This window comes from Eumetopias jubatus, unplaced genomic scaffold, assembly GCF_037043125.1.
Source record: "Eumetopias jubatus isolate StellerSeaLion01/CBP00866 unplaced genomic scaffold, mEumJub1_p1.0 scaffold_16, whole genome shotgun sequence".
Classification (NCBI taxonomy): Eukaryota; Metazoa; Chordata; class Mammalia; order Carnivora; family Otariidae; genus Eumetopias; species Eumetopias jubatus.
Genome location: NW_028274822.1, coordinates 71,528,952 through 71,553,005, shown reverse-complemented (window position 1 = coordinate 71,553,005; position 24,054 = coordinate 71,528,952). Strand labels below are relative to the sequence as shown.

Below are 24,054 nucleotides of genomic sequence, written 5' to 3'. Positions count from 1 at the left end.
TTACAAAGAGAAACTGAGGCTGGAGAGGGGCAGGACTGGCCCAAGCTAGCTTGGGCAAAGGCAGCAGAGCCAGGGTTTGAACGCTCGGGTTGGGGGGGGGGGCAGCTCCCTCTATATTGGCATGCCCTCTCCCGTCCTGCCCAGCCCTGGGTGAGTCCCGGGGAGGTGGTCCCTGGGAATCCGAGGTAGGGGCTGGCAGATCCTGCTGGAGTGTTTCTAGCAGAGATCCCGGGTCTGGGTCTGGACAAGCCACAGCAGGATCCTGAAGGGCAGGCCCCTGGTGCACTGCCAAGGTGGGTAGGGGGCTCCCCAGCCCAGGACTGCCTGCTGCATGTCAATCCAGGCAGAAGAGGAGGTTAGAGACTGTCCTGAGATTTTGGAGGGGTCCCCTCTAATGATAGCTGTGGTTCCTCCCCACAAACACACACACCTACCACAGACATCCATCACACACCTGCACACAGGCATCACACACATACCACAAACACCCATCATACCTGCACACACACACATCACACACGTATCACAAGTACCATCACATATGCACACATCGTGCACACGCACACTTGCATACACCTTTGAGGGCTTCACACCTCTCTCCCCAGAAGCTCATCCAAGTACCCCAGAAAAAGAAACTCCACTCTAAGCCAATCTTTACCTTGTTATAGACAGGGAAACTGAGGCCCAGACCAACATGCTATCGGCCCTCTTCCCTAATTGTGCTTAAGAGCTGACCCCTCTTTGGGGCGCCAGGGTGGCGGTGGCTCAAGTCATGATCTCAGGTTGTGAGATCAAGCCTCACCACGGGCTCTGTGCTGGGCATGGAGTCTGCTTAAGATTCTGTCTCCCTCTTCCTCTGCCCTTCCCCTCTCCCCCATAAAAAAGAGCTGACCTCTCTGAAGTCAGAAGATATGAGTTCAAATCCTGGCTCTTCCAACCACTGACATACCGAGCCTCTCTGTGCTTCAGTTTCTCCATTTGTAAAATGGCAGTAAGAGTGGACACTGACCTTATGACCAGCCCAGGTCTTCTCCTGGCAGGGACGGCCACGAGTGCCTGGGCCTCAGTTTACTTCTCTGTGTAATGGGAATGATAGTGGTTTGAAGGTTAAACAGAGACAGGATGTGAAGTGGAGGCGGGGTGCCCTGCACACAGTGGCGCTCACTGCTCGGGAAGCCTTTGTTGCATGCATGGATGCATCCCGCGCGCCTTGGGAACTGGCGCTCTCAAAAATGTTGGGAGGGGATGAGGGCCCTGGCATCATTAGTTCAGGCGTGGCGGCTCTGGGTCCGGGATCAGCTCCCCCGCCTGCAGCACGTGAGAGGACACCTCCGAACTGGCCCCCTGGCCCCCAGAGGGTCACGCGGCGAAGGGCGCCGGGCTCAGGTGGGCACCTGGCGGGCCTCCTGGCGGGGGCATCCAACCCCCCGGGGCTCCTTCCGGGTTGGCAGCGGCGGCGCAGGAGGCGGGGGGCCGCGCCGCGGGGCCGGGCGAGGCCGGGAACGCGCGCCCCCGCCCCGCGCCCGCCTCCCGCCCGCCCTCCCGTCGCCGCGCTGGGAACCCGGCTCCGCGCGTCGGGGGAGGCTGGCGGCGCGGGCGGGCGGGGACGGCAGGCTGGGGGCGGCTACGGCGAGGGGCCGCGCGCGGAGGGCGCCGGGCGCAGCATGGGCGGCCCGCGGGCCTGGGCGCTGCTGTGCCTCGGGCTTCTGATCCCCGGAGGCGGCGCCGCGTGGAGCGTCGGGGGAGCCCAGTTCTCCGGACGCAGGTAAGGGTTGCCTCCCACCACCTCTGTGCCCTGCCAGCCCCGGGGCAGGGACTCCAGGCATTCCCCCCCCAACCTCCCCCCAACCTCCGTGCAAGCCAAGGATTGGGAAGGGGACCTGGCCCCCCATTTCGGTGCCAGCCAGATGGGAGTAGGGACCTGGGCCAGCCCCGCTATCTGCAGGAGGCTCCCGGCAGTGCGGGGGTCCCCGACTCCGTGTGTCCGGAGCCGACATTCCCCTCCAGCCCCCTCCACCCGCCACCACTTCACCTCCAGAGCCCCAGAGGAGGGGGAAGGGAACTACCGGGGAGAAGCCCGCCTCCTGGGACTTCCATCGCCCTAGCTCAAGGGCCCCCTTGCCTGCACGTAGGAAAAGCCCAGCACATCCCCTGGCTGACCCTTGGGGACCCCCGCTCCCTTTTCCCTGCTCTCGGCTTTTTTTAGTACCCCGGCTATTTATTTCCCTCGGAGGAAGAAGACTGGGATGGAATTTCACAGATCCGTGGGTCAGTGGCCACCCCAGAGATCTGGCATTTTGCACAGAGACTGGAGAGAGCATTCTGTGTTCCTGCCGCTGTTTCTGGAACTGGGGACACTCTCTCTGTTGGTGTTTGTGGGGCATCTCCCCAGGGAGGAGCCCCTTATTTGCAGTGTGGTCATTAATCCTTCAAGGACTGAGTAAGGTAGGAAGCACTGTCCCCATTTAGCAGATGAGCAAACTGAGACCCCAGAGAATCAACATAATCTTCTGGGCTCATGGGCCATTAATAGAAGTGCTGGGATTCTAATCTGTGTCTTTCTGGCCGTGATAACAGTGTTTGAACCTGTCCCCTGTCCTGGCTGCAGCCCCCACCCCTGCTGGGGTCCCCTCTCAAAGGCCAGCCATTTGTCTGAGGCAGACAATGCTGAGTAGCCAGGCCTCTTCAGGCCTTTTCATCCCATTCAAAGGCCTTTCCCGGCCCCCACCCCCTAGGGCCTCAATTCTTTAATTCTTTTCAGAAATTCCCTTTCCCAGTGGTCAGGGGCCAGCATGCCCCTGCTGGGCTAGCAAGAGCAGGTGACATGGCTGGGGCTGGAGGGCAGAGGTGGCCAAGGCATCAGAGGCCAGAATAGCAGGCATCTGAGGCAGGGACAGGCAGGTGGCAGATATCACAGCTGCCGCCACCTACTGTATGCTGACCGCAGCTGACCTGGGCTGGGCATTTTACCTGCATCCACCACCTCCAGAATCTTCCCAACTGCCATGGGAGGCATGCATTTTGATGGTCCCCCTTTCATAGAGGAGAAAGCTGAGGCTCAGAGAGAGAATATGACCTGCTCAGGGCATGAATGTGAACCCCCCGGATCCTAGGTGCCAAGATGACCAAGACCCTAAACTTGAATTCCCAGGGTCAGGCTCAGGATGATGGTGCAGAGGGCTTAAGGTCCAGACTGCCCTCCAACCAGTCCAGGGCAGGGCCTCGCAGCCTGAGCTTCTCACTGCCCGTCCCCCACCCCCAGGGCTTCCTGGGTCGGAGCAGGATGGTGGCCCAGGGCAGGTAGCTGGTGGACCTGGAAGGCTCACAGTGGCCTAGCATCACCAAAGCCCTGTGGGCAATGCCGTTTTTCCCATTTTACAGATCAGACTGGGGCTCAGAGAGGGAGAGTGGCACCTCAATCCAGGCCAGCCAGTTTCCCAATCCAGTGTCCTTGGCACCCAAAAAGAACGTGTCAGCTTGTGGGTCTGGGAGAGGTTTGCAGCTCGTGGTTAGGAGGCCAGGGCTCTGGCCCTGGCTCTGGCACTCACTCAGTGTGTGACCTCAGGCAGGTCCCCTCCTTCCTCCCCTTGCCCCCTAACCACTGGCCTGTTCTGAGGGGGGACAGACCCCCACAGGAAGGATGAACAGTGGTTCCTGCTATCACTGACATTAGGTGGAGGAAAGGACCCCTAGCTGGAGGAATCTGTGGTCCTCAGCTGCCAGGACCTCCCCTTGTGGCCACGTCCCAGCATTGATGGAGATGTCACACCCCAGCCCTCCCTCCACCCCAGCACCCCAGGCACCCCTTGGCAGCCAAGGGATCAGAGGCAGAAAAGAGGCTTTGTGCCTGGGGAGGGGGAGGACCTGGAAGGCATCCAAGGGGCTGCCCCAGCCCCAGGAATGTGGCAAGACTTTGAGACCCCCAGAACCATGGTGTCCAGGGGCTGTGCAGAGCTGCCTTGGCTCACCCCTGCCCCCTGTCGGTCCCCTAATCCCCGCTGGGGCTGCTTCCTGCCTGCCCTGAAGTCCCTTCCCTCCTGATTCCCTGTTTCCTTTAATGACCCCATCTCAGCACTGTGGTTCTTGAGTAGAAGCTGTCACCAGTGTCCTGGCCCAGGCCACTTCCTCCTGCAGGATGGGCTTCCTCGGGGCAAGTCCTAGAATCAAGGAGAGGGGAGAATTCTCTTCCCCAGCTCCTCTCCCGGGAGCTCAAACCCCAGCTCTGTGCCCACATGGGTGACCCGGCCACGTGACTTCTCTTGGCGCCCCAGGGTCCGCCCCTGTAAAATGCAGAGCCTGGCATTCCCTATCGCAAAGTCAAGGGAAGGACCTTGCACAGAACGTGCCATGCTGGGGTCCCTCAGGGAAGCCGCCAGACCCCAGCTGTGGGGCGTGGGGTCCGAGTCCCAGTCCAAGAACAACAGCTCTCAGCACGGGGTGATGCGGTGTGTGTGAAATCTCCTCTGTCAGAGGAGATTCTGCCGTCCCCATCTGCGGATGGACGAAGTGAGGCGCCGACAGGGTCAGGGCCTTGTCCAAGGTCGCCAAGTTAGGAAGCAGCAGGGCCAGGACTGGAACTTGGCCTTCAGAGTGGGGTTCTGGCTCTAATCACCCCGCCCCCACCTTGTACGTCTCCTTTCTTTCCTCTTCTTTTCATAACAGCCCTTGGCCCCTGGCCCGCTTGGCTGCCTCCTGCAATTAGCCCCTATCACTGTTCCGGATCGAAACCTTGGGCCTCGCAGAGACAAAGTCCCCTGGGCCCCCGTGGCAGGGGGTGGAGGGCAAGTGGGTGGGGGGCATTGTGGGGGCGGCCGGTGCCAGGCTGAGCTGGTCTGGCTTGTTTTCTCTCCTCCGGCAGCCTCTGGGGGCCCGGGAGGTGCTGAGTGGGCACGAGTGGCAAGCCTGGAAGGGAAGTGCCTCCTCCTCCCACCCCCTGCCCTAGCCCCATCCCACAGACTCAGCCTCGAGGGTTCTCGGGTACCTCCTCACTGACCACGTCCCAGGAGATAGGGCCCCCAGGGGCGGCAGGATTGTAGGCAGGCTTCCAAGTACTGTACACATCTCTGGGAACCTGGGTCCTGGCTCCTCTGCCCAGGCCCACTGTCTGTTCTTGGTCATTCAGTCATTCAGCAAACATCCCTGTGCACCCTCAGGCTGAGCCCCATCGTGGCTTGGTCCCTGCCAGTGCCCTCCCTCGGCATCTGCAGGGAAGGGAAAAGCTCAGGGCTGCTGAAGGGGACCCCTGGAGGTGCTCCACCCCTCCTGGGACCTTAGGACTGAGACCTAACGGACAAACAGGAGGTTGCTGGAGCCGAGGGAAGGGCTTTCCGGGCAGAGGGACTCTGAATGCAAACATCTGAGGTGGGGGAGAGCCAGCACTTGAAGGGAGCGCAGAAAGCTGGAAGAGGGACAGCAGGAGTGTGCAGGAGAACAGCATGCAGGACGGGGCAGTCTGGGCTCACAGGGCAATGGGGAGCCATGGCGGACTGCAGACTCACAGCAGGCGGTGGCAGCATTAAGTCTGTGCTTTAGAAAGAGGTCCTGCAGCCCTGGTGGAAAGTAGACAGAGGGTCCAGGCCAGGGCTCTGCAGAAGAACTTGGATTTATCCTGGAAACAGCGGGGGCTGGAGTCTTCAAGGTCGGGGAGGGGTGGGATGTGGTTATTGGTGACTCCCCATGCCCCAGGGGAGGGGCCGGGGACTAACCTTAAACCCCAGATAGCCTGAGTATCCCCTTCTGGCTAGTCAGCCATCAGCCCCATATCTCCTAAGCAGGGAATTCAAGCAAACTCTAGCTCATGGGAAGTAAACCAGGGAGCCAGGCAGTGACCCACCTGGGGGCGATTTTAATTAAGGAAGAAGAAGAAAATTGTTTTCTCTAGCTCCCACCCCCGGTAAAGAGGAGCAGGTCAGGCAATTGTGGGCGGTCCCAGGCCCACCTCCCCCAGCCCAGTCCACGGTGTGGGCATGGAGGGAGGGGTGTGTGCGCATGTGCATATGAGAGCACATGGCCCTGTGTCTGTAGACACCACTCAGGAAACCCCCCCAAAACTTGCACTCTGAGTTTTATGCATTTTTCTGGAAAGGAGCCACACCGACATCACTTTCTCAAAGGGGTTTATGGCCCCCCCCCCAACAAACAAAACTCCGGGTTCAAAAGCACAGCTGTAGAGACCCAGGAGATCTAAAGGGCAGGGGGGCCTTTTTGAAATGTATTTTTTAACTTTTAAAATCCCCACCTGCTCATTAGAAGAAAAATTGCCAGCCAGAGGTTAAGAGTGCAAACTCTAGGGTCAGACGGACCTGAGTTCCAACCGTGACTGTGTTGCTCCTCCGGGGTGTCTGCGGCACATCCCAGACCCCAGAGCCTCAGTCTTCCCATCTGTAAAGTGGTGCTCATAATTGGCGTGGGAAAGGCCCTGACCCCAGCTCCTGGTGTGCGGCAAGCATGATAACCGAAGGCTACAGTTAGTCCTGGAGACAGAGTGGAGTCTCTGCCCCCAGAGGTGGCAATTTGACGCGAGCCTGTGATTTTTCCTACCTTTATGCACATACAACTATGTACGTGCGTATATGTATAAGTAGTCTTTGGGCTTTCCTATTTGGATAGAAACACAATCGTTCTCCGCCTGTTGGTCTGCACTTGGGTTTTTCACTTAACCAGACACGGTGGTCTGCCCGGGGAGAACTTGGGCTGCAGCTCAGCATCTGGTTTTCCATGTCTAGTCAGCCTGCCGCTGTTTAGGCTGTTCCTGATTTTGCATCATTCCCAACAGCGCTGCAACAAGCCCCTGTCACCTCTCCCATGGCTGGCTGGCCACCAGCTGCGTGGAGCTTCTGCCAGGTCATTGGTCTAAACAGAGCCATCCCTTCCCACGCTTTGCCTTTGGTGGGGCTGTTCCTGCCTCCCGGACTGATTCCAGGGTGACCGGACAGGGAGGGGACTTCCCCAGGGTCCCACAATGAGTTAATTGGCAGGTCCCGGCCAAGGACATGGTCCTCTTGGTGGGCCAGCAACCGGGAGACTGGATTTCGGTGGCAGCAGATGCCTCTGTGATGGCCCAGACATTCCAGGTGCTCAGCAGCCCTCAGCCTGCACAGGGTCACAGGCCCTGCATTTTTTGCTGGGGCTGGGAAAGGAGGGACTGTTTCAGGTGACCCTTGTGGCCTGAGCCCGCCACCCCACCAGACTTTTCCTTTGTGACCTCGAGCCTGGGGTCAGCAGATTCCCAGGTTGGGACCTTCACAGAACCACAGACCGTGGCTCAGGAGATGGGGAGGAGACGGGAGCTGAGGTCTCTGGGAGGGAGTCGGCCCAGACCGGGCCATCCACATTACTGGGTGCAAATCCGGCTCTACCATGCCTCAGCTCTGGGACAGGAGCAGTTGTCTTCCCCTCCCTAAGCCTCATTTTACCCCTCTGTAAAATGTGGGGAGGTACCTGCCTGGCTCACCAAGAAGGTGAATGTAAATACCCTTAGCATACAGTGGGTGCTCAATATATGCAGTGCACTATGGATCATACAGTAGGTGCTCAATATATGCGATGCACTATGATTATTAATTGGCATTTGGAGAAGTCAGTCGTCCATGCTTGAAACATCTGGCTGTTCCACGGCCGGGGGGGGACCCAAGGAGAAGAGAGACAGGGCCTCTCTTCTGTCATGCCAGGGGAGGGAGAGGGCAGACATGAATCGCCAGCTTCATTCAGCCTGACAGGGATGCAAAGTGCTGCGGGATCCCGAGCAGGGAACCATCATTCTGTCTCCTGCAGCTCATTCCCTGAGACCTTCCAAGCGCCCCCAGCACAGCTGCCCCCTCTAGGGCTCTGGATTCACCCCTCAGCCACAGTGCCACCGAGACTCCCACTGGGGCCCAAAGGACTCTGAGAGCTCAGGGATCTCTCCACCTAGAGACTCGGGGCTCCTGGAGGGAACCTGGACCTCTTCACTCATCCCCCCGGGGTCCTGGGCAGGGGCTGTGCATGGCACCTGAGCTTCCTCACTGTGGGTCTGTTTCAGGAACTGGTGCTCCTATGTGGTGACCCGGACCATCTCATGCCATGTGCAAAATGGCACCTACCTTCAGCGAGTGCTGCAGAATTGCCCCTGGCCCATGAGCTGCCCGGGCAGCAGGTGAGCGAGACCCTGGTGGAACGGAAGCCGAGGGTCCTATGCCCAATCTCAGCACCTCCCCTTCTGCTCCTGGGGCACCTGGAGGGCTTCCTGGGGAAAGGATTCCACCATTTACCCACATGCATTCACTTAGTGAGGCTTCACTTCTGGGGACAGGCCAGCTTGCAGGGACTCCCTGTCCAGTTAGTATCTGGATCCTCCCCCAACCTGGGGGGTTAGGAGGGATTGGAGGGGCTGAATCCCAGAATACAGGAGGAGAGAGGCTCCAGAGGGGCCCAGAGGTGGCAGAGGACCCCGGACGTTGTCCCCATGGACATCCAGGTGAGTGGGAAAGGCAGCAGAAGATTCTGTCTGAGTTCGGTCCCCTGGGCCCTTCTTTCAGCTACAGAACCGTGGTGAGACCCTCGTACAAGGTGATGTACAAGACGGTGACCGCACGTGAATGGAGGTGTTGCCCTGGGCACTCAGGGGTGAACTGTGAGGAAGGTAGGACCACCCTGAGGTGCAGGCCAGGTGCCTTCCCTCGGGCGCGCGGCAGGAGCAGTCAACCCTTGCTAAGTCGGTGGGCGCCACACGCTCAGCAGCGTGCACACCAGGGCCCACCAGTGAGGCATGGCTCGGACACAGCTGGGGCCTGCTGGCCCCCCAGGTGTTGACCGCCTGCCTCTTGGGAGGCTCTCACAACCTCTGGAGAAATTCCATACATGCCGTGGAGCTCACATCTTGAGTCACACCATCCCAAGTCTTTCCTCCAAGCTTGGGGAAAACCCATCTGGATGTGTCCATTGGATGTGCTCACAGCTCACAGAAGCAAAGCACCACTTAGGTCAAGATTGGCACAGATGGGATGCTTGTATCCGTCTTGCAGGTGAAGAAACCCAGGCTCGGGAAGGTGGCGGGTGTACAATTGCTAAGTGGCAGTCAGGGCCTGAGGGACGGGTGCACCACACGTAGTGCGTGTCCCAGGCACGGGGGACACTCTCACCCAGCCCCCTCCTCTGCAGGCCACATGTATGGCTCAGGGCCAAGCACCCAACACCTCTGCGGTACGGACGACACAGCCCGGGCCTCCCCACACCCTGGCCACATGCTCACCTGGAGAACCCTCTGCTCAAGGGCACCTGCCTCTCTGCTAAGCAGTCTGGGTGCCTCCTGCCCTCACTGCCTACCTGAACCCCACCAAGGGCTGTGTTCCCAGAATGGCCCTCCAGACCAGCCTAGAACCAGCCCCGAGAACCTATCCTGTAGGCACCTCAGTGGAAAGGGGCATTTGGGGCCCCCAAGGCAGCATCAGTTGCAAGACCTATTCTGATTCCAGAAACAGGAACATGTGAGACATGGCCTCTGGATCAGGAGAACGTGATACTAAGAGAAATCACCGTTCATAGGTGCTTCTTGAAAGACTTACATGCTTCACCTCCCTGGGACCCCATGAGAGTCCTGGTTCACAGACTGGGCAACAGAGGCCAACAGAGGTGGAGTTCCATGCCCAGATTCCCACAGGGTGTGGGGCAGAGCTCACCACAAAGTGGGGCGGGGGGAGGGGGCCTGGCAGGTTCCCCTGTGGGGCCGCAGAGCTCCCAGTTCTGGTGGGATGGCCAGAGGGAGTGGGGGAGCTGCCCGTGCCCAGCAGGGGTCCTTGTAGAGAGAGCCGGCCACCAGGCCAGCGTGGGAGGGCAGAAGTGACGGGGAACAAGGAATGGGACCCTCCCCTCCCTGCTGGGAGAAAGTGGGCAAGGCAGAAGGGCCCAGGGGGTAGGAGGAGAGCCAGCCAGGAGGGGCTCCTGCCAAAGAGGCCACAGAGGAGCTGAGGGAGGGGAGGGCGGAGGGTGAATCCCCGGAGTTGGGGGCCCACCTGGGCCAAGCAGGCCTGAGCCCAGGCAGGGCCTGCCCAGACAAAGGCCACTGTGTCCCTGGCTTCCCTCTCAAGGGCAGACCTTCCCAGTTCTGCAGGGCCATCTTGGAGCCGGTGAGGGTGGGGACAGGTTGGGGCAGAGCCTGTGCCCTTGAGTCCCGCAGCTGGAGGCGGTGCATCCAGAAGCCAGGATCAAGGCTGAGGGCTCTGGCAATGGCAAGGTGGGGGTGCAAGGCAGAGGCTGGGCTGGGCCGCCCCTGATATCAGCCATCAACCTCGGCAGGGCCCCCAGTCCCAGCCTGGGGAGAGGAGTATCCAGGGCTTCGTGGGGCCAGGCCAGATCTGCTACGCCCCAGCTGTGTGGCCTTGGGCTGGGGACTCCCCATGCGTTGTGCAAGTCATTGTGCAAGGGCACTGGGCTGGGGGGTGGGGAGGCTGCAATGCAGGTGGCCCTTGTCTCGTGCCCACTCAGAGGGAGGGGCACTCTCTCTAACAAGCACCAAGCGGCTGTGTGCTCTTGAAGGACCTGGGGCTCCCCCACACTAAGCCTCAGTGTTCTCACCTGTGAAACGGACAGGATACTAGAGTCTGCCTCCCAGGGATGTTTCAAGGATGAAATGCAACAGTAAAGACCCTGCAGGTGGCGTGGCTGCCCAGGGTGGGCATAATGTGATGATCAATGGGACAGGAGGGGCCTCTCCCAAACCCATACAGTCAGAGCTCAGTAAAGGGATGCCCGGACCTGGATATTCTGGAAAACTGCTCTGCTAGGAGCCCTGGGAATGGGGGTGGGCTACTCTGACGACGTTGCAGGCCCACCCCAGGCCCTGCCCTTCCTCTGACAACTGGGTTGAACCTGAGCTCCCCCAGCTGTTTCCCCTGCTGGTGACTGACCTCATAGTCTGCCCAGCACTGGGACATGGACCTGGGGCCACAGAGCTGGGTCACTGTAGCAGCCTGGGTGGCCTGAAGGAGGAGAGGGAGGACCCATCATTCCAGAATCCAGATCTAGATCAGCCGTGCTTTGCTGTGTGACCTGGGGCAAGTCACTCCACCTCTCTAAATCTTGTCTCTATCTGGAAGTCACCTGGGATGCAAAAGTACCCACCTTGTACTTTTATTATGAGCATCAAAGACTCAGGCCTTGAACCTTCGGCCCCTGTGCTGGGGATTCTGTGATGGCCCTCCGGGATTATCCTGCCTCTGACCTCTGAGGCCACACTTCTCAGTCAGCTGCTCAGCAAACAGGCCTCCCCATGCTTCCCCACCCCCATTCCCAGGGCCCTAGTCTCCAGATTCTTCGCTCATTCACAGCTCTTAGCCCTGGTTTTCCCATCTGCAGAATGGGAACGTTCACTCTGTGATGATGAGCGAGGCTGTTCTCTGACGTTCATGACAACCTGGGAGGACAAGACTGGAATAGGCCCCATTTTACAAATGGGGAAACCAAGGCACAGGAGAGTGAATGGGCTGACCTGGAGTCCCTCAGCACAGGAGGAGCCAGGATTGGGACCTGCCTGACCAAGCCTCTATAAGTGCCTCCAGCACTTGGGAAGGGGCGACTAGATGGCAGGGAGGGAGCCAGGCTGAGGTCTCACCTGGCTGCCCACTCCCATTGGAAAACATTTGAGGAAGGGCCAAGGCCAGAAGGTAGCCCGTCTGCTGGTGCTGACCCCCTGGGGGGCCCTGCTGAGGAAGGGCTGCTGTGGCCTCCCTGTGATCCTGCCTGGGGGGAGTCCCAGCAGACAGATCTTTCATCCATCAGCCCTGTTGTCCAGATGATGTAAGTGAGGCTCAGAGAGGGCGTAGGTCTCATCCAAGGTCACACAGCAAGTAAGCTTTGCAGCTGGGATTCTCGGAGCAGAGCCAGGGCTTTGACCTGAGGTCTGCAGCATCCGCACCCCCCCCCCCCCAGACCCTCCCGTAGTCACAGTGACGAGGGGAAGGAAAGCATCCCCTGTCTGCCATGCCCAGCACCATGACTCATACTCACTGGCGTCATACTATCGTGTCACGGTGCAGGAGGTCCAGATGTAGAAATCGAGGCTGGGAGACGGAAATGCCTTGCTCGGGGTCACATCCAGATTCAGAGTCCATCCGTATGACCCAGGGCCAGGAGTTTTCCTCTGTAGCAGCACCAGCCGAGGACTCCCAGGGGAGGACATTCAGACAGTTGGGGCATCATGAGACTGGCGGAAGCCCTTCTCAGCCCCAACCCCCCGCAGACAGAAAGATAGAGGAGCTCCCTCCCCCTCCTCTCCCATGGGATCCCCCGGAGTCAGGCAACCTCTGTGTACCCCTCAGTGTCTCCACTGTCCTTAGCGCACGTGTCCCTTCCCCATCTGGCGACCCCCACAGCCCTTGTCTTCTGTGATGGGGAACCAGAGAGGGAAGAAGTTTGCCCGAGGTCACACAGCGGAAAAGCTGAAGAACAGATGGGAGGTTGGGGCGGCCTCACCACCTCTCCATCCCTAACTAGATGCCAGTTACAGGGCCAGGTTTATGCTTTGCTCTGAGGATTCAGGATCCTGTGGGCTCAGTGCTGCAGGAATCTGCCCAGGTCCGCCACCCCCCTACTCCACTCCCATCTAGAAGACCTGGCGACCCCCATCTCCTGACTCCTGCCAGCCCATCCTCCACCCCCAGCCGGCGCCCCCCTCTCCACCCTCCTGCCCCCCCCCCCCGGTGATGTGTTCCAGCCCTGCCCTCCCTCCATCTTAGCCCCGGCCCACACTGGCCCTCTCTCCCACCCCACAGCCAGGGCAGCAGCTGTCCCCTCTGCCTGCGACCTTCCTGGAGCTGCCACCTGACTACCAGGGCCCCCATGCTACCAGCACTGCTTCTGTCTCTCCAGTACCTGACCTATGAATGGGAACCTCATTTTACCCTGAAGAGCGGGCCAGGCCAGAGACAGACTGAGGCTTCCCAGAGGCCTGCCGGAGGTTCTCAGAGCTCCCGGCCCCACCCCTGACCCCATCCTTGGTTCAGGCCAACAGCAGCAAATATTTACATTTGCAGTGTAACTTCCCAGGAGGACACCTGGCCTGGGGCTGGGGAGGCAGCATCCCTGTGGCTGTGGTCACTGGACGCCGCAGACCTGTGGGTGGCTTGTGAATGAGAAAGCCCCTCTCCGCGTGCCTTTCCAGAGAGAAAAAGGCAGAGATGAAGCCCAGGGACACTCTCAACTTCTCGCATCTGCATTCCCAGCTTAGCGTGGGGTTTGAATCCCCACCACCCCACCTGGCTGTGCAGACAGGTAGCCTCTCCTCTCTGGGCCTCATGTTCTCATGAGGACCCAATGAGAAGGGGCTTCTTAGCTTAATCCTGGTCCTGGGCAGAGGAAAGGGGAGCTGCTTGTGGGGCACAGGGCTCAAAACTGTCCATGATGCCGTCCTTGTGCAGATCAAGACAGGGAGTATGGAGTGTTGAGAGCTTCAGGGGGGAGCTTTGGTGAGTACCTTGGTCTGTCTGGGAAGACTTTCTGGAGGAGGTGACATAAGACTGACCGCTGCTGGAAGGGGGTAGGGGGGCAGAGTGTGTGTGTGTGTGTGTGTGTGTGTGTGTGTGTGTGTGTGTGTGTGTGTGTGTGTGTGTGTGTAGTACTGGTGGAGACCTTCCAGGTGGTGGGAAGTAGCCCACTGTCAGGCTTCCAGAATGGAGCTGGGATTTGCGATGTGTGTGTGTGTGTGTGTGTGTGTGTGTGTGTGTGTGTGTGTGTGTGTGTGTGTGTAGTACTGGTGGAGACCTTCCAGGTGGTGGGAAGTAGCCCACTGTCAGGCTTCCAGAATGGAGCTGGGATTTGCGATGTGTGTGTGTGTGTGTGTGTGTGTGTGTGTGTGTGTGTGTGTGTAGTACTGGTGGAGACCTTCCAGGTGGTGGGAAGTAGCCCACTGTCAGGCTTCCAGAATGGAGCTGGGATTTGCGATCCTAGACCAAGCCAGGTGGTGGGAAGTAGCCCACTGTCAGGCTTCCAGAATGGAGCTGGGATTTGCGATCCTAGACCAAGCCCCCTGAGAGGGCGAGGTTGGGGCTGAGGGGGGGCAGCCCTTTGGGACAGACCACTAGGCTGGGGTGAGAGGGGCTTTTAGGCTACTGGGGTCTGCTCCAAGGGCCCTAGCCCAACACCAGTGGGAAGGATGTGATGTTTTTGGACAACAGGAGACCTCCCCCAACGCTTGGCCTTTTCCCTACTGGGATTTGCTGTGCTAAAGGGCCATTTTACAACCTTGTTTGCCCATTAAAGTAGTTCTGTCCATTTATTAGAATTTGGAGGAGTTTGGGGGATCGTTTTTGTGAATCCTGAAACCAAAACCAACATATTCTGGGGGTTTTTTAGACAGTTTTGTTATTTCTTTAACTAACTTCCTTTCCTTCCCTCCTTCCTTCCTTCCTTCCTTCCTTCCTTCCTTCCTTCCTTCCTTTTAAAATTTTGACTTGCCATTACTTTGAGCCAGTTACATCTATGCGGATGGTCAGACCATGTTTTCATTAGCTTTTCTAGTTCTCTCTGGCTCTCAGTGAAATGCATGAAAGCAAATTGGATGAAAAAGAATTGCCAACCACAAGTGCACAAATAACTCAGGGAACCCCTCATGTGATGTTAGAAGATTTATGCTCATTTTTAAGACCATTGCGTCTGTTGTCCATGTTATTTTGCCTTTTATTTTGTTTGCTTTGCATTCGTTTTTCAGCCAGCGATTCATGCCTTCATGAACAGAAGGTGTTTTGAGGCCACGGAGGCCCTACTACGCACCGGGCCCTTTTCCAGGCCATGCACAGGGCAGGCTAGGTCCCCACCCTGGTGGGGCTCACATTCCAGCCAGTGGGGGGGTGACGGATGATGGGCAGCAGACTTTGGAACTGACACAGTTACAGGACACGTTAGAGGAATGCCATGGAAAAACAGGGAAACAATAGCAGGGTAGCGGGGGCGGGCGGGCTGGGCAGATGCTCTGCCAAACTTCATCCCAGAAAAAGCCCAGACTTCCACGGGGTTGGAGAGACAGCGGCTTCTTTTGTTCGGCGTCCTGCAAAGGGTAATAAAATGGCCTTTTATGTCTTCACCTGGGAGCAAAGAGCGTGAGGAGAGCTCAGGGAGCCCATTCTCCTCTGGAGCCAGCATTCCTACTGGTGCCCGGCCTCTCTGCCTCTGCGCGGTGGGCTGACTTGAGGTGCAAGCTGGCTCAGAGAGGTCAGGCCCTGGAGTTAGGCCGACCTGGGTTCAAGTCCAGGCTCCAGCCTTCTTGTTTTCCCCCAGGAGAGAGATTCCTATTCACTCATCCATTTGTCTGAGCATAGACAAATGAGGAGCTCTGTGCCTCAGTTTCCCCATCTGTAAAGTGGAGGTGATACTAGCACCCACTTAGAGGGCTTTGGGAGGATAATGAATTAAGACTGTTTATGAGAAGTGCTTAGTGGAATGTGCCAGGCCCAGAGTTAAGTGCTAGCTGTTATTATCTACTATATAGAATTGAGCTGGGATATATAAAGCACTTAACATTGGCCATGGCTCACAGTGGCATTCCCCTCTCCCCCGTGACCTGTCCCCAATCCCTAACCCAGTCTTGGGCTGCCAACCTGCCTCTTCCTCTGTCCTGGGTGAGATTCACTCCCTGCGCTGGGGCAAGTCACAGGTCCCCAGGGAGAACGTGCTGGGGATGCAGGCCCAGTCTGAGCGAAGGCCCCGTGGTGAGCAGGGTCTAGCGGCCTCCCTGCTGGGGGCTGGCCAGAGGCACCCATCTGGTTTGAGTTCCCGGCGCCTCACTCCCTGCACTAACCCACAGCCTGGCTCTGAGCCTCCGGGCCAGCGCCTTATTTGGGTCTTCTCCACCCCCCCCACACCCCCCCCCCCCGACAGCACTTTGTGGCCTTAAAAGGCAGGCCTGGGGGGCGGAGGGGGGCAGTTGCTACCGCTGGCTCTGGAGCCCCTCCAGCTGTGCCCCCTGCCCCTGGCTTGGCCAGCCCCATCCCTTTGGCTGTGGAGAAAATCAGGCCCCCAAAGCCATACCGGCCAGGGCGGCCGGCTCTCCATAGGGATGGTGGCAGGGGTGGGCTCCTGGAACACAGCCCCCCTTGCCCTCCCAGGCAGCCTGCCTCCCTCTGGTTTTTATTTAAAACCAGGGCTGGATCCACTTCTGTGTCTTCTTACCAACTGGGGCAGGGAGAGGGTGGACAGCGATGTCCCAGCTGCCTACTGTGTGCCCCGTGCGCTGCTTGGCACACATTGCCTTCCTCGGGCCTCACGCCAGCCTGGGAGATGTAGTGGCCTTAGGACCCCATTTTACGGATGGGAAAATAGGCGGGTCCGAAGAGGACAAGTCGCACAGGTCAGCAAGTAGCAGGGCTGGGACCTGGCCTTGCATCTGTTAGCTCTAAGTTCTTAACCCATGCAGCTTGCCGGGGTCCCTGGGGAAGCCTCACCATGGCCCCCACCCATTGCCAGCCCCTGTCCCCAACCCCATCAGGTTGGCTGTCTTGTTCCAGTTCAGCCCAGCTCATGCTGTGTGATCCCGGGAAACTGTCCCACCTCTCTGGGCCTCTTGTCTCCCTCTGCGCTAAGGGGAGTAGGGATCCCTGCTGGGGCAACAGCCGCAGACGGGCAGGGGCGGGTCTGAAACAAGAATGGTGCAGGCCAGCAGGGCCCTCACCCCTGTTGTCCCTCAGTTGCAGGCTCCTCTGGCTTCGTGGAGCCCAGGTGGTCCGGCAACGCCATGCGACGGATGGCGCTTCGGCCCACAGCCTTCTCAGGTGGGTGCCGGGGCAGCTGCTTGGGGTCCCTCTGGTTTAGGGGAGGCCTGGTAGGGGCCCGGGCAATGTGGTGATGGTCCTGAGGCCGGCTGGGTCCCCCAGTGTAGGGTTAGGGGGCGTGCCCACCCCAGGGCCCTAGAGGGAGTCCGACCTGGGCCCAGCACCCCAAGACCCATGACCCGCAGACACGGGCCCAAGCCCCCAGTTTCCTCTTTTTATTGAAACGATGCTTTTCTAAGCATCTGCAATGAGTGAGGCACTGTGCCAGGTGCTTTCCATTGTCAACTCATTTAAACCTCCCAGCCCCAGGAAGGCATCATTGTCCCCATGTTAAAGAGGAGGAAGCTGAGGGTCAGAGAGGAGACCTGCCCTGCCCAAGGCCCAGAGCCAGGAAGGGGCAGCACTGGGACTCGACCCCAGACTTTGTGCTCATTAAGGACTCACCCCACCCTTGCTCTGAGCTCAGTGTCCTCAGATGTGAACTGGAGTGACACTCGTCCCAACACCCAGGATCATGGAGAGACGAGCCTGAAAGCACTAGTCCCTGTAGGCGGCCGCTGGGAGGTTGAGGTTGCATAACGGGCCAGAACTGCTACGGATCACTTAGGGGTATTGCTGGGGAGGCCAAAGGAGCTGGTAGGTAGCTGTGGAGGGAGGGATCAGAGGGGGGCACCTCTGAGGCCAGCGCAGTCCAGGCTGTGATGTGTCAGTCCCTAAAGCCGGCAAGCCCAGGCCAGCCCCACCCAGGGAGAAGCAACAGGATTTCCTGCCCTTGCTTCGGGGGAAGGAGGCATCTGGGATGCCAAGGCTGCAGGAGGTGGGTCCCTGGCTCTGCTCTGGAGGCTCTGGAGCCAAAGGAAACCCTCAGGGCATGGCTATAGCCCCTTCCCTGTGCTGGGTCATCTCATGGGTTGGGTTCATCAGGTGTCTGTCCCCTTCTATTCTGCCCCCCACCCCGGGGCTGAGGGGCTCCACAGGGAACCTGAGACACCTGGCCCCAGCCTCCTCCCTCCCTGCAGGTTGCCTCAACTGCAGCAAAGTGTCAGAGCTGACCGAGCGGCTGAAGGTGCTGGAGGCCAAGGTGGGTGAGCAGCTGCCCCTCCTCTGCCCCCCTACCCCCTCCCTACACCCCCACACCCCATCGGCTCATCATTCTCACAGTGCAGCTGAGCTGAGCTTTAACACCCACGAGCAGGTGGCCTCCCTAGCAGGCGCCCACCACCCTCCAGAACAAGCTAGCCTCCCTTCCGTGCCCATCCCCAGGAAGCCTGCTCAGAGTCAGATGGCCTGCCTGCTCCTTTCCCCGGGGAGGCCCACAAAGGTCCCCTGTGCAGCCTCATCCCCATCCCAGCCAGAGATTTGCAGACATCTCCCAGAGCCCATGGCTGGGTCCCCTACTTGCCCTGTCACTTTTGCCCTTTATCCCCCCACACCCACACCACCATAATAACACTATCTTCCCAGTTTCCAAAGCAAAACATCTTTGGGCATCTCAAGTTATTTCAAGATAAAAAGGTTTTAGCAATTAGGAAGTAAGACATTCTAGGGGCATCTGGGTGGCTCAGTCGGTTGAGCGGCCGACTCTTCATTTCGGCTCAGGTCATGATCTGGGCGTTGTGAGATGGAGCCCCACATTGGGCTCTGCACTCAGTGGGGAGTCTGCTTGAGATTCTCTCCCTCTGCCCCTCCCCTGCCTCTTGCTCATGCAAGCACATGCACGCGCTCGCTCTCTCTCTCTCTAAAATAATCTTAAAAAAAAGAAGTAAGACATTCTAAATTTAGAAACATGAAAAACTCGGAACTGTGAAAAACCTACCAGAAAACCATCTGCAGCGGTCACTTGTGTCCCCAGAGGGAGTGACAGTCAACATTTAAGCATCTTTTCTTCCAGATTTTCTAAGCACACATAGAGACGTATATACTTAACCTGCATATCTTTTCCTCCGTCACTCTGGGAATTTATCTTAAGGAGAGTCAATGTGAAGATGTTTACCAGAATGTTAATAATGGATAGGGAAATTTGGAAACCAGACGGCCGGAGGGGTGGTTTTTGTGGAATTAGTGTGCATGGCTCGGTGGAATACCAGACAGACAGCCATCCACAACACCTCCATTTTGTCACATGTGTCGGGGGGAAAACCAAGCTTCTGGTTTTCCAGCATGTGCTAGAACCCCGGTTATGAGGTGTGGGAGCTCCAGGAAGCCCACACTGCTCCCCAGGGCTTCCTCCCGGGAGAAGCCGGTATGAGGGGCTCAGTCTCAGATCTGGGGCGTGGTTCTCTGTTCAGGGTCTGCCCAAGAGTTTCGGCTGTTCTCTGGACGGGACCACATGACCCCCCACCCCCAGTCAGTGGGCATTCTGGCCCCCCCTTTTTAAAGATTTTATTTATTTGTTTGTTTATTTTTTATTTATTTATTTATTTTAGAGAGAGAGTGCACATGAGCAGGAGAGAAGGGGCAGGGGGGAGGAGAGAGAGAATCCCAAGCAGACTCTGCGCTAAGTGCGGAGCCCGATGAGGGGATTGATCTCACAACCCTGAGGTCACAACCTGAGCTGAAATCAACGGTCATATGCTTAACCGACTGAGCCACCCAGGCACCTCTGGCCCCCGTTTAATCCTTGGTCAGTGGCTCAGCAGACACCTCTGACCTTTCAGAGACTCCCCCACACTGGGTCCCAAAGTGGTTTTGTATACACCCCAGGGCCTCTAGTTCATGTCAGACCCCCCCCACAAACTTCCCTCCAAATTTAGTAAAAATCCTTCCAGCCTGTGGTGCTTTAAGAGACCAAGAGAAGTTTCAGATTATTGATGCAGGTCAGTGTGGGAAAAACTGCACGGCCCAGCAAACACAGCGACCCAAAGCTCCACTTGGGTGGCGGTGACCGTGTGTATTGGCTTTCCTAAGGACGATTTGTGCAGTTTGAAAATCAGTCATTTCTGAGCCCTGGGTCTCCACTCCAAACTGGGTTCTGCTGGGTGCACGGGCCTCCTGCGCCCAACACGGGGGCCCCCCAGCTGGCCTGTCCCTGGTGAGACCCTGAATCCTACCCTGCCTTCCTCTTCCTCCACAGGTGGCAGTGCTCACTGTCACTGAGCGGGCAATGCTCCCGACCCCAGCTGCCCCCGGGGACCCCGTCCCACTATGGGGCTCCCCAGGTGCCCAGGGCAGCCCCGGGGATGAAGGCCTCCGAGGTGAGTGGGTCAGTAGGGGGCATGTTCCCACGTGGGAATGAATCGAGGGAGTGATTCCAGTCCCCACCCTGCTGACTCCCAGCTTGACACCCTTCTGGGCCTCGGTCTTCCCAGTTCTCCAGTGGGCCTGAGGGGACGGGGCCCGGCAGCCCCATTGCCCCTGTCCCACACAGTGGACCTGGGGGCAGGGACCCTGGATGACACTGACCCCTGCCTACCCCCTTGCCCCAGGGCTACCCAGAGCCAGAGAGAACATGAGGGCCCCATTGCTCCCTCAAGATGGTAGGGCTGGCTGAGGGGCTGGGGCCAGCGTCGGGCAAGCTCTGCCAAGCTGATGAACTTTCTCCCCCAGATCGAGTTGGTGGCCAGGGGCTTCCTGGGCCCACTGGCCCCAAGGGAGACACTGGCAGCCGAGGCCCAATGGGGATGAGAGGCCCACCAGGTGAGTGCCCACAGCACTGCCCCTACCCCCAGCTATCCAGGTCAGCCCTGTCGGTGAACGCTTCCTTGGCCAAGGGTAGCCTGGGCCCCTTCCACCCACTTGTGTCTCAGCTCACCACCCCTCCACTTGCGCCTGGGCTCCCTGAAGCCCTCTTTTGCATTCACTGGACCTATGCTTCCTGGGCACCTACCCTAGCAGGCTCTGAGCTGGGCACTGGGGTGGGGTCAGATCAGTCCCTGCCTCCTGGAGCTCCCAGACCAGTGCGGAGGGGGGGCCCAGGCAGTGGAGAAACAGCAATGCCCCCCACCATGTGACCAGGGTTCTTCTGGGGGACGTTGCAGGTATGGGAGGCCCAAGGAAGGAAGCGTAGACCCAGCCTGGATGGGGTGAGGGGTGGGGAGGGCTTCCTGGTAGGAGTAACATCTTAGCTGAGGCCTAAAGGATGACTTGAAGGGACACCAGGCAGAGCAAAGGGAGGACTGATAGAGGGAGCAACTCATTCAGAAGCCTGGAAGGGAGAGAAGAGAACATTCTGGAAATCAACATTTCCTAAGAATCTGCTGTGCACCAAGTGTCCATTGTCCTAAAGCCCCTGAAGAGAGCTGTTCACCCCCCTACATGGCCAAGGAAGTCAGAGCCAGGACAGGCCTGGGCCTGTGGCCTCTGGAGCCCTCTTATACCCCATGCCGCCAGGCTGCCTTGTCCTGCCCTCTGGGAGCCACCCTGGGTCTGCCTGCCTCCTAGATGCCCACCAACTCCCTGGTTCCATTGTAGGTCCTCAGGGCCCCCCAGGAAGCCCTGGCCAGGCTGGAGCTGTGGGCACCCCTGGAGAGAAGGGACCTCCAGGCCTACCCGGGCCTCCTGGCCCCCCGGGACCCCCTGGGCCCCCAGCCCCTGTTGGACCACCCCACACCCGGAACCCCCAGTATGGTGAGTCCTTCGGGGGTCACGACAGATAATGGTGGGGGTGGGGGCAAGGTTGGCATAACCATCAGCTGCCATCTGCCAGGAACCTTCTGTTTACCTTGCCTTTGGTCAGCTACGTGTCACCCAGTCTTCCAACAGATGCCACTGTCCTCCTCTGTTCTCAGATGAGGAAAACTGAGGGCCAGAGAGGGGAGATCACATAGCCAGGACTTGGGGGGCGGGGCTGGCTTCAAACCCAGGCGTCCTCCAGAGCCTGTGCTTGGAACCACCGGCCTGAGGCCCTCCTGCCAAGCGTTGGAGCTGGCCAGGATCCAGCCCTCAGAGCACCGGAAGGCTCAAGGTCTGGCAGCAGGAAATGAGCTCTGTGCTCCCTGGCCCTGTGCTCAGAGAGCTCCCCGCCACCCTCGCCCGGCGGGACCCTGACGTGTATCCTTCGCCTCCTCCCCAGCCTGACCTACATGCATGCTGCCAGTGGTCAGAGCTTGGAGGGCCACATCCAATCCTACCTGTGCCCTATCTCTGGTGTATGGCTGGGCACCATTCATGTATTCCCCCATCCTGCCGTTCATTCCATCTCACCACTCCTCCTTCCCCAAGCCTCAGTTTCTTCATCTGTACAATGGGGAGACTGACTGTACAGTTCTCCCAGAGCTCCATGACCCCCATGCACAGAAGCCCGGCGCAAAGTAGGTGGTCAATAAACAGTAGCTTTTACTATTATTCCCATTTGATGTGGCAGTACAGGCTCAGCGAGGTGGAGTCTTGCGGGATGTCACCAGCTAGACTGTGGTAAGGTTAGAACCCAGGTCTCCCTGCCTCCTGGTCCCGTGGGACCAGTACTCTCCACACTCCCCACCCTCGGAGCATTTGTCTGGCAGCCCCAACCACACTGCCGGTTATCCCACAGGGCAGTCCCAGCTGGCTTGGCGGAGGTGGCAGGTAAAGACTGACTGCCATACTCCAGCCCAGCCCTGCTGACTCACCATCTTCCTCCTCCCAGGGGACCCGTTACTGTCCAATACCTTCACTGAGACCAGCAGCCACTGGCCCCAGGGACCAGCTGGACTCCCAGGCCCCCCAGGGCCCATGGGTAAGTTGAGTCCAGGTCTAGGGTAAGGGGTAGGGTTGGGAAATGGCAGAGGGACTAGGGCTGTGGCTCTCAGGAGGGAGTGGATGGTGGACTTCCTGGCATTGTACTTTGTTTCAGTCCTGAGAACATCCTGTCTTATTCCAGGTCCCCCTGGACTTCCTGGTCCCATGGGCATCCCTGGGAGTCCTGGACACATGGTGGGTAGTTCTCCAGTTGCTCTCATTCATCTGTCCATCCATTCATCCACCCACCCACTTAATCAGTCCACATATCCATCCATCCTTCATTCATCCATTCAAGCATTTATGGAGCACTTAATATGCAAACTACTTTCCATAAATCTTTTCATTCAGTCCATGTAAGGAGAAACAAGTATTGTCAGCACATGCGGCCAGGAAAGGTAGAGGTTCTTGACCTAGGGCTGCTGCCAGCACATGGCAACTTCCGGATCAGGGCAGGGACTCTCTGACTCCAGGGCCATAACTCTGAACCCTGAGCTGTACAAAGTCACTGCTGTGTGCCAGGCACTGGGAGTGTGATAAAGAACCCAGAGGCCCAGGCCAAACTGAGGCTCCCTCCTTGACCCCTCTGCCCTACCAAGTCCCTGCCCACCCCATCCTGCCTCAGCACAAGAGTGAGGCCCTGTCTTGTTGCTCAGGGACCTCCAGGCCCCACTGGACCCAAAGGAATCTCTGGCAACCCAGGAGAGAAGGGAGAGAGAGTGAGTACTGAGGCAACCCTTGGTGGAAGATTCTGGGGAGTCCTGGGGTCCCTGGGTCACACCCACCAATAGCTGACTTCGTACCTCTCCTCCCTCCCACACAGGGACTGCGTGGGGAGCCTGGCCCCCAAGGCTCCACGGGGCAGCGGGTGAGTGATGCTGCCCCCCCTTACAGCACCCCCCTGGGATCCCACAGGTCCAGACCCTGCTCTGGCTCCTTGCACTGCAACCAGAGCTCCCGACTCTCCCTCTTGTCCAGGGCATGGTCCATCTCTCTCTTTCCTTGTCTCTGGGTCCTGTCAGCCTCTTAGGATCAGGTCACATCCCTCTCGTTCACTTGGGCTCTTTGTCTCTGTATCTGTTTTTCTGTCTCTCTCTTTCCTCTGTGTCTCTGTCTGACACTCTATATTTCTCTTCTTTCACTCTCCATCTTCCCATCTATGATTGTAGATTTGTCTATTTCTCCCTTTAGTTTGGTCAGTTTTTGCTTAGTGTGTTTTGAAGCTTTGTTATTAGGTGCATACATGTTCAGGATTTTAATGTCAACTTTATGAAATTAATATCTTTCTCTCTAGTGATACTCCTTGTTCTGTATTCTACTTTGATACTAAAATAAACACACCAGCTTTCTTATTCTTAGCATTTGCATAGTATATCTTTTTCAATCCTTTTGCTTTCAACCCTGTCTTTCTATCTAAAGTATATCTCTGGTAAACAGCGTATACTTGGGACTTATTTTTTAAACCATCTTGACTGTTGAGTTCATTTACATTTAATGATATGTAGAATTATTAATATGGTTCCATTTGTCAACCATCTTGCTATTTGTGTTCTATTTACCCCATCTTCTTAATTTTTCCCCTTTTTCCTGTCTTCACTTAGATTGAGTACTGTTTACAGTCCCATTTTATCTCTTCCAATGACTTTGTGTTACCTTTTCACAG

General features: G+C 58.0%; 1 protein-coding gene across 5 annotated transcripts in view; it reads left to right on the top strand.

Moving 5' to 3' along the window:
* The window catches only part of EMID1 (EMI domain containing 1), an 81,937-nt gene that overhangs the window by 35,371 nt on the left and 22,512 nt on the right, over positions 1-24,054 (top strand). For 4 of the 5 annotated variants that reach the window (XM_028124697.2, XM_028124698.2, XM_028124700.2 and 1 more), the window contains exons 1-12: positions 1,665-1,765; positions 8,021-8,134; positions 8,517-8,620; positions 16,653-16,736; positions 17,756-17,817; positions 19,810-19,930; positions 20,283-20,372; positions 21,147-21,302; positions 22,300-22,389; positions 22,534-22,586; positions 23,048-23,110; positions 23,215-23,259. In XM_028124697.2, coding sequence (XP_027980498.1) covers positions 1,665-1,765; positions 8,021-8,134; positions 8,517-8,620; positions 16,653-16,736; positions 17,756-17,817; positions 19,810-19,930; positions 20,283-20,372; positions 21,147-21,302; positions 22,300-22,389; positions 22,534-22,586; positions 23,048-23,110; positions 23,215-23,259 — 1,083 coding nt within the window. Of the gene's footprint in view, positions 1-1,664; positions 1,766-8,020; positions 8,135-8,516; positions 8,621-16,652; positions 16,737-17,755; positions 17,818-19,809; positions 19,931-20,282; positions 20,373-21,146; positions 21,303-22,299; positions 22,390-22,533; positions 22,587-23,047; positions 23,111-23,214; positions 23,260-24,054 lie in introns of those variants that run through there. The other variant, XM_028124702.2, reaches the window with a different exon arrangement.